A 10,238-nucleotide genomic window follows, 5' to 3' on the forward strand; every position below is an offset into this window, starting at 1 on the left:
AACTGTCTCCCTCTTTCCCTCTCCCCCTCTATTCCTCCCTTTCACTCTCTCTCTCTCTCTCTGTCTCTCTCTCTCTCTCTCTCTCTCTCTCTCTCTGTGTCTTTCTCTCTGTCTCTCTCCCTATCTTTTCCTTCCTCTCCCTCCATCCCCCCTCTCTCTCTCTCCACCCCTTCCTCTCCCTCTCTCTTTACCTTCCTCTCCTTCCACCCCTCCCTCTCTCTCTCTCTCTCTCTCTCTCTCTCTCTCTCCCCCTCTCTCTCTCTCTCCATCTCTCTTTCCCTTCCTCTCCCTCCATCCCCCCTCTCTCTCTCTCTCTCCACCCCTCTCTCTCTCTCCCCCTCTCTCTCCATCTCTCTTTCCCTTCCTCTCCCCACCCCTCTCTCTCTCTCCCCCTCTCTCTCTCCATCTCTCTTTCCCTTCCTCTCCCTCCATCCCCCCTCTGATGACAGGTGACTGATGACAGGTGACTGATATGCTGATGATAGGTGACTGATGACTGGTGGCTGATGACAGGTGACTGATGACAGGTGACTGATGATTGATGGCTGATGACTGATGGCTGATGACTGATGGCTGATGACTGGTGACTGATGACTGGTGACTGATGACTGGTGGCTGATGACAGGTGACTGATGATTGATGGCTGATGACAGGTGACTGATGACTGATGACAGGTGACTGATGATTGATGGCTGATGACAGGTGACTAATGACAGGTGACTGATGACAGGTGACTATTGACAGGTAACTGATGGCTGATGACTGATGACAGGTGACTGAGGACTGATGAGAGGTGACTGACAACAGGTGACTGACAACAGGTGACTGATGTCTGATGACAGGTGACTGATGGCTGATGACAGGTGACTGATGTCTGATGACAGGTTACTGATTACTGATGGCTGATGACAGGTGACTGATGTCTGATGACAGGTGACTGATTACTGATGGCTGATGACAGGTGACTGATGACTGGTGACAGACAACAGGTGACTGATGACAGGTAACTGATGACAGGTGACTGATGGCTGATGACAGGTGTCTGAGGACTGAGGACTAGTGACTGATGACAGGTAACTGATGACAGGTGACTGATGACAGGTGACTGACGACTGATGACTGACAACAGGTGACTGATTATTGATGACTGACGACAGATGACTGACGACAGGTGACTGATGACTGACGACAGGTGACTGATGACAGGTGACTGACGACAGGTGACTGATGACAGGTGACTGATGACTGATGACAGGTGACTGACGACAGGTGACTGATGACAGATGACTGATGACTGACGACAAGTGACTGATGACTGACGACAGGTGACCAATGACAGACGACAGGTGACTGATGACAGGTGACTTGTGACTGACAACAGGTGACTGATGACTGACGACAGGTGACCAATGACTGACGACAGGTGACTGATGACAGGTGACTGGTGACTGACAACAGGTGACTGATGACAGGTGACTGACGACAGGTGACTGATGACTGACGACAGGTGACTGATGACAGGTGACTGACGACAGGTGACTGATAACAGGTGACTGATGGCTGATGACAGATGACTGGCGACTGATGACAGGTTGATGACAGGTGACTGATTACAGACGACAGGTGACTGATGACAGGTGACTGATGACTGATGACAGGTGAATGATGACTGATGACAGGTGACTGATTGACAGGAGATTGATGACTGGTGACTGACAACAGGTGACTGATGACTGATGTCAGATGACTGATGACAGGTGACTGATGACTGGTGACAGGTGACTGATGACTGGTGACAGGTGACTGATGACTGGTGACTGATGACAGGTTGATGACAGGTGACTGATGACTGATAACAGGTGACTGATGACTGGTGACAGGTGACTGATGACTGATGACAGGTGACTGATGACTGGTGACAGGTGACTGATGACTGGTGACTGATGACTGATGACAGGTTGATGACAGGTGACTGATGACAGGTGACTGATGACTGATAACAGGTGACTGATGACAGGTGACTGATGACAGCTGACTGATGACTGATGACAGGTGACTGATGACAGGTGTCTGACGACAGGTGACTGATGACAGGTGACTGATGACAGGTGACTGATGGCTGATGACAGGTGATTGATGGCTGATGACAGGTGACTGATGACTGGTGACAGGTGACTGATGACTGGTGACTGATGACAGGTTGATGACAGGTGACTGATGACAGGTGACTGATGACTGATAACAGGTGACTGATGACTGATGACAGGTGACTGATGACAGCTGACTGATGACTGATGACAGGTGACTGATGACAGGTGACTGATGACTGATGACAGATGACTGGTGACTGATGACAGGTGACTGGTTACAGGTGACTGATGACTGGTGACTGATGACAGGTGACTGATGACTGATGACAGGTGACTTATGACAGGTGACTGATGACTGGTAACTGATAACAAGTGACTGATGACTGATGACAGGTGACTGATGACAGTTAAGTGATGACAGGTGACTTATGACAGTTAACTGATGACAGACGACTGATGATTGACGACAGGTGACTGATGACTGGTGACTGATGACAGTTAACTGATGACAGGTGACTGATGACAGTTAACTGATGACAGGTGACTGATGACAGTTAACTGATGACAGATGACTGATGATTGATGACAGGTGACTGATGACTGATGACAGGTGACTGATGACTGGTGACTGATGACTGGTGACTGATAACAAGTGACTGATGACAGGTAACTGATGACAGTTAACTGATGACAGGTGACTGATGACAGTTCACTGATGACAGATGACTGTTGATTGACGACAGGTGACTGATGACAGGTGACTGGTGACAGGTGACTGACGACCGATGACAGTTTGATGACAGGTGACTGATGACTGACGACAGGTGACTGACGACAGGTGACTGATGACAGGTGACTGATGACAGGTTGATGACAGGTGACTGATGACGGGTGACTGATGACTGATGACAGGTGACTGACGACAGGTGACTGATGACAGGTGACTGATGGCTGATGACAGATGACTGGTGACTGATGACAGGTGACTGATGACTGATGACAGGTTGATGACAGGTGACTGATGACTGACGACAGGTGACTGATGACAGGTGACTGATGACTGATGACAGGTGACTCATGACGGATGACTGATGACAGGTGACTGATGACAGATGACTGATGACAGGTGACTGATGACAGGTGACTGATGACTGATGACAGGTGACTGATGACAGGTGACTGATGACAGGTGACTGATGACTGATGACAGGTGACTGATGACAGGTGACTGATGACAGGTGACTGATGACAGGTGACTGATGACTGATGACAGGTTGATGACAGGTGACTGATGACTGATGACAGGTGACTGATGACTGATGACAGGTTGATGACAGGTGTCTGATGACAGGTGACTGATGACAGTTGACTGATGACAGCTGACTGATGACAGCTGACTGATGACAGCTGACTGATGACTGATGACAGCTGACTGATGACAGGTGACTGATGACAGGTTGATGACAGGTGACTAATGACAGGTTGATGACAGGTGACTGATGACTGCTGACAGGTGACTGATGACAGGTGACTGATGACTGATGACAGGTGACTGATGACGACGGTCGTTGCTGGTGTTACAGACGGCGTGTGCTTCACCAACAACTCGTACACCGGTGCCGATGCCGACCCTGCACGCGCCCTGCTCCCCGCCACAGCTGACGGGGCCTCAGCCAATCAGAGTGCAGCACCACCGCCTGGCGACATGAACGCCGTCAGTCTGGCAGAGGACATCAGTTTCGGGTACTCCATCGTGTCCCTCTCACAGCCCCCACGCCCCTCCGCTTCAAGGCCGCTCCCCGACAACCGGAACGACAGCGCCGGTCTGTACTCCACGGTGGGTGAAGAAGAGGATTGCGACAAGTTCTGTGTGGCGGCGGAAGCGGCAGGGCCCGCCGAGCCACTGACGGGTGACGTTTACGCCGTCGTCAAGAAACCCCGCAAGAGTCCTGCCCAGCCCACGGACCCATCGCAGAGCGGACACCCCACGGTCCAGGACAGCGGAGACGTGTACGCGGTGGTGCAGAAGAAGCCCAAGGGAAACAACCCCATCGCTGGACAGAAGGCGGAAGCGGAAGGAGAAGTCTACGCGCAGGTCAGGAAGAAGAAAGCGTCTGCCGAGCCAGCCGTGTTGACGACAGACAGAGCAGACAGGTACGTGATCTAAGTTTCAGTTTCAGTTTCGTTTCAAGGAAGTGTCAAAGCGTGCGGACTGATCCATATACGCTACACCACATCTGCTGTATAAAAAGAATCATTGGGTAAATGTAAACCCGTGTCTCCTATTTCCAGTTTCAGCGATTTTCCGAATGATCGACTAATTTTGTTTAAATATCTTGATGTTCCAGAGTGCAAGTTGTATGAATTATTTGGGGAGAGGAGGGGGGGTATAAAGTGTTAAAGAGTGATAGTACGGTAGGAGTAGCCTTCAGTTTAACGTCATCACATTTAAGGTGATTTTAGACGGAACCGGGGAGTGATTCTTAAGTGCATGCGTGCGCGCGCGCGTGCGTGTGTGTGTGTGTGTGTGTGTGTGTGTGTGTGTGGTCGTCGTACTTTCAATTAACTTCACATATGCTTGTATCCGTGCATGTGTCCGTACATGTGTGCACACACGCGCGCGGAGAATTATATTTCAACATAGTGTGTTGCTACAAATCATAATTATAAGACTTACTTCTGATTGATTCTGACAGGCGCTGCCAATGAGACGGTGGATTCTGCAGCCCAAGGGAGAGCACTGGAGGTAGGTGTCGAACGTGGAAAGAAGTGTAATGCTTTTCTATTCGTGTGTTGAAACATTAGACCTTTGACACTTACATCACGATGTTTACAGCCTGAGTTGGTCTTTGAAATCGGCTGAATAAAACCCTACTGAATTCCATGATAAAAATTCCATGTTAATGAATTCAGTATTTGTTGACTGATTTTTTTGAAAAATTTTATCGACAAATATCGAGTCATCATTTCGCTTGGTTTGAACGATTCTTAGGAGAATCGGACAGTTTTGTGGGGGTTGTTGTTGTTGTTGTTTTTGATTTTGTCTTGTTTTGTTTTGTCAATTAAACCCATTCAGAACCGTATCAACAAAAGAACAAATGATGATCACATTGTTATCTGTTTAAAACAACGTGTAGAAAGTTCACCATTGCACACTGCTGTGATCACTTTGAAGAAAAGGGAACCATTCTTTAAATGTAAATCACTTGACAATCCACACAATGCTAAATCGATTTAAGCTTTAAAACACAGTTTTAAAAAATCGGTATCTTATTGTGTGCATCTCATATGAGATACCTCGTTATTAGTTTGGGCCTAGAAATCACAGTAAACATCATCACTGATTCAGACCTTTTGTGAACTATCACACTCATGGAAACAGGATTTGAAACGCTGAGTGAAACATTCCATTGTATTGTGTTGCATTCTGTTGAATTGCATTGCATTGCATTGTATCGTATTGTGCTGCATTCTATTGCATTGCATTGCATTGCATTGTATTGTATTATATCGTGTCGTATCGTATTGTGTCGTATTGTATCGTATTGTATTGCTCTTTGTCACAGCATATTTTTCTGTACGAAGTCCGGGCTGATCCCCCAGGAAGAGCGTGTCTCTACAGGGCAGCGCTACCCGTTGTTTTGTTTTCCATCGTTTGCTTGCAAGTGCATCTGTCTTCCTATCAAACTGGATCTTTCTCTACATAAATTCGCCAGAGACAACACCTTATTGCTGTGGGTTCTTTAACGTGCGTTAAGTGCATGCTGCACAAGGGACCTCGGTTTATTGTCTCATCCGAATGTCTGGCACCAGACCACCACCCAAGGTCTAGTGGAGGGGGAGCGCTCAGAATCTCTTCACACACACACACACACACACACACACACACACACACACGGGACCTTGGGGCGTCGTCTCATTGGAATGACTAGCGTCCAGACCACGACTCAAGGTCCAGTGGAAGGAGGAAAATATATTGGCGAGTGTGGGGAACTGATCCCCAAACGCTCAGATTATGTCGCGTTACCACTGAGCCGCTACTCTACTTCACTGTTTTTGTTTCTTCAGCGCGGAGAGGCGACTGCCACGGATCTGGAGGCGGAGTACAACGTTCTGAATTTCCACTCAGCTCCACCTGCCCAGCCTCCCAGAGACCCTGACTGCAGTCACATCGCTGCTTTGACCCAGGGGAGGAAATATTAGGCGGGAGTGGTGGGGGGGGGGAGAGGCAGGGGGAAGGGGGGGGGCGGGACAGCCCAATAGCCAACAGTCCGAAAGCCGCGATCTTTTGGATCGGCCAAAATCGCTACTTGGGGAAGATTGGGAAAAATGACCACATAACGTCCTGAAGTGCACAGGCCGATTGGAGTGAGTGGGGTATACCATTCTTTTCAGCTCTTTTCGCTTGCGATTTTCGTGCATTATTTTGTTTTGTTTTGTTTTTGTTTTTGTTTTTTTTAATGAATGGCATTCTGCTTATTAAAGGCATCTAAATCCTATAACGCCAAATGTTATGATCGAAAATGTGGTAACACAACATATGATTATATCAATTATTGTACCGTATATTGACATAGACACACACAGAATACATTTACACAGTATACGGTAAATTCATTGTTTCCATTGCCCGCCCCCACCCCCACCTATCCTCCCCCGCACCCCCACTCCCCACCCCCAACTCACCCCTCCCCCCGCTAGATTCAACCGTTTGCGCTTTGGGAACATAAGCTTTCGGCGCTTTTGAACTATTGAACTATCTCGGGCTGCGTTTTTGAGCTATCGTCTTGTGTGCAGGCGCTGTTTAGGGGAAACTGAAAAGTTGGCGTCTTTAGGGCTGTAGCCATTTCTCGTCTTTAGGGCTGTAGCCAGTTCGCGTCTTTAGGGCTGTAGCCAGTTCGCGTCTTTAGGGCTGTAGCCATTTCTCGTCTTTAGGGCTGTAGCCAGTTCTCGTCTTTAGGGCTGTAGCCAGTTAGCGAAGACAACAAGGAAAAGGACAGACTGAAAAAAAGGGCTGCAAAAACAGAAGGGTGGATGGGTGGATGGGTGGAATGATGGATGGATGGTTTATTCATTTATGGGCCGTTGCCACTCATACAAAGAAGTAGAGAGGTGCCAGAATAATCAGTTTATATGATTGTGGGCCCTCAACAATGAAGAAGAAGAGAGTGCAGGAAGTTAATTAAGTGTTCGTAAAAAAATGATAATAATAAAAATAAAAATGTCCAGTCAAACCATGGGACGCGCTTCATCTCCTGACACAAACTACCGTCACATTCGTGCTAAAAACAACACACACGCACATTCACACACACACACACATACGCACACACACACACACACACACACACACACACACACACACACACACACACACACACACACACACACACACACACACACACACACAATATGACAGAAAAGGGAAGGGAATTCATGAGTGGTATTGTTTTCGTAAAAAGCGTTTATATCAAATCGCGGATAACAAGGTCTAATTTTCGGAGAAAAGGAATACGTCAAGACAAAAAACAGAAGAAAACAAAAACAAAAAACAAAAAAAACAAACAAACAAAAAAACGAGGAAGAAAGAATGAAAGAAAGGGAAAGAAAGGAAGACTGAGGGGAAGAGTATCGTTTGTGTAAAAGTCGTTTCGTAATTCAGACCAGTCATGTTGATGCTATGGCGTTGGGAACCAGGACTTTTGGCATGCAAAAAGAAAAGACAGGAAAAGAGAGTGAAAAAGAGAAAGAGAAAGGAAAGGTACCACCAGGTATATACATCGTAAAGTCAGTTCACTTTCGGACGCGTTTGATTTCCTGACAGAAGTTCCATCTATGATCCATGTTTTATACATTCTTTTGCTATAATCAAATGTACATAAAGCTGACGTGTGCTTTCAATTGATTACTTTCTTTTTGATACGATTTGGCTTACGGAAAGCAGTGCAACACTGATAAATTCATTGGAGCAATTTGTTGGTGGTGGTGGGGTTTTGTTGTTGTTGTTGTTTCCCTGGAGTTTGGATTTGGTATTGTTGGTGTTGTTTTCATAATTTGCAATCTCTTGTATTCTGCTTCAGAGGAACTTGTTGTTGTTTTGTTGTTGTTGTTGTTTTATCTGGGATTTTGGTTCTGGTATTGTAAGTGTTGTTGCTTTCATAATTTGTAAGCAATTGTATTCTGTTTTGCTTTTTTTCTTAAGAAATTGACACGTTTTTGAATGGATTGCATTTTGCTTCGGGGAAGAAGGATAGGTCCAGACAAAAAACACAGCGAAAACGAAGACGAAAGAATGAAAGAAATGGAAAGAAAGCAAGAGTGGGACTAGTGAGGGGAAGAGTATCGTTTGTGTAAAAGTCGTTTCGTAATTCAGACCAGTCATGTTGATGCTATGCCGTTGGGAACCAGGACTTTTGGCATGCAAAAAGAAAAGACAGGGAAAGAGAGTGAAAAAGAGAAAGAGAAAGGTTTGATTATCTGATCGGAAGTTCCATCTATGATCCATGTGTTATCTATTTTGTTGCCTTAATCAAATGTACATAAAGCTTACGCGTGTTTTCAATTGATTACTTTCTTCTCGAACATGATTTGGCTTACGGAAAGTAGTGCAGCGCTGATCAATTTATCAGAGGAATTTGTTGTTGCTGTTTCATGTTTTTTGTTGTATTTTTATCTGGGTTTTGGTTTTGGTTTTGTTGTGCTGTTGTTTTCAGAACTTGCATGCGATTGTATTCTGCTGCATAATGCATTATGCATTTTTTTGGATCGAAATTGACACGTTTTGGATTGATTACATTTTCCTTAAATGTAATTCTATATACGACAAAAAAAAGGACTGAAAAAGACTGTAAAACTGATGTATTCTTTGGAGTAAAGTGATTTGTTGTCGTTCTTTAGTTTGATAAGTGGATTGTATTCTCTTTTGTTTGTTAAGGATTTCGTTTATACCTAACAAAGCGGTTGGAATGATTCAATGTGCTGATGAAAGTTTGATTGATCGACAAATCGAGCTTGACCGTTTGGCAGAAACTACGTTCCGTGTGTGAGGAGGAATTTTGTTTAATGTTCTGCCACACATACTGGTGATTGTAGACAGTTTGTTAGATTATTGATTTTTACATTTGAGTGTTATCGTTTGAGAGAGGAGGGGAGGGGGTAGGGGGGATGAATGGTGAGTTGGGGAAAAGCAGGTAGATGGGGGATGGAATTTAAAATGAATATCTAAGTACAATTACAGAAAATTACTTGATGGACTTCGTAAAAGAGAAGTCGTTAATCTAACAAGCGAAACAACTGATAATGAATGCAAAAAATTCAAAAACATCGAAGTTCCCAGTCACTTGAGATGAGACACTGTCGTACAGGTAAGACTTCATCAAATCACAATTTAAAAAAAAAATTATATGCTTAACTGTCACGTTACAGAAGCATGTGCACTTGACTTTAGGGCAATGTTCAGTCCGTCATGAATTAGATAATAGTCTAAAAATTAAAGTTAGAAGTGGCTTGCGAATTGGACCAAAGTCTGAGAGCGACCACTGACGAGGTCTTAGAGATGAATGAAAGCACTTATAAAAGTCTCTCTCTAATATATTACTTATTTCCTTGTGTGACAACGGGCAATGTGCATACTACCTGTAAAATTCTTTGCTCCCCTTTTTTGCTGCTCTGTCTGCTTGGTCGTTTTATAGAAATCCAGTACGGGATGGTATTTTTAATAAGAATCAACATTCGTACCTTTCATGAATAGGGAGTGTAATAAATACTTCATTTCAAACAGTAGATCTTCTCTCTGGTTATTTTCAGAAAGGGACAAACTTTTTCAAAACTGATATAGACAATCAACACAAAAAGGATATTTCTTATCATCACTGTATTTGAACAAGATGGTTTAAGGCCATTAGGATGGCCACCAACTCAGCTGTAAAAATGTATGTCCCTTACCTAAATAAGAGGTTTTCTGTATTTAGACAAGGAATCACAAAAGCAGACCTAGCACTGCCTTCATCGAGAACTGAAGTGTACATTTTTAAACAATTATAAGAAATTTTCTTCCAATTCAATTCTGACAGATGTTGCTATTACATGTAGACAATCTTATTTTGTTGTGTCAGAAGCACATATGTTGACTTTTGCTTTTGTTGACTC

The 10,238-nt window shown here is 44.8% G+C and overlaps 1 protein-coding gene across 2 annotated transcripts in view; it reads left to right on the plus strand.

Annotated features, from left to right (window-relative positions):
- LOC143291498 (uncharacterized) overlaps window positions 1–9,236 on the plus strand; it is a 25,939-nt gene extending 16,703 nt beyond the window's left edge. For both annotated transcript variants that reach the window (XM_076601378.1, XM_076601379.1), the window contains exons 6-8: window positions 3,674–4,244; window positions 4,787–4,836; window positions 6,159–9,236. In XM_076601378.1, the coding sequence (XP_076457493.1) occupies window positions 3,674–4,244; window positions 4,787–4,799 (584 nt within the window). In that variant the 3' untranslated portion in view covers window positions 4,800–4,836; window positions 6,159–9,236. The remainder of the gene's footprint in view (window positions 1–3,673; window positions 4,245–4,786; window positions 4,837–6,158) is intronic.
- The last annotated feature ends 1,002 nt before the right edge of the window (window positions 9,237–10,238 follow it).

The sequence above is a fragment of the Babylonia areolata genome, chromosome 17, assembly GCF_041734735.1.
Source record: "Babylonia areolata isolate BAREFJ2019XMU chromosome 17, ASM4173473v1, whole genome shotgun sequence".
Lineage (NCBI taxonomy): Eukaryota > Metazoa > Mollusca > Gastropoda > Neogastropoda > Buccinidae > Babylonia > Babylonia areolata.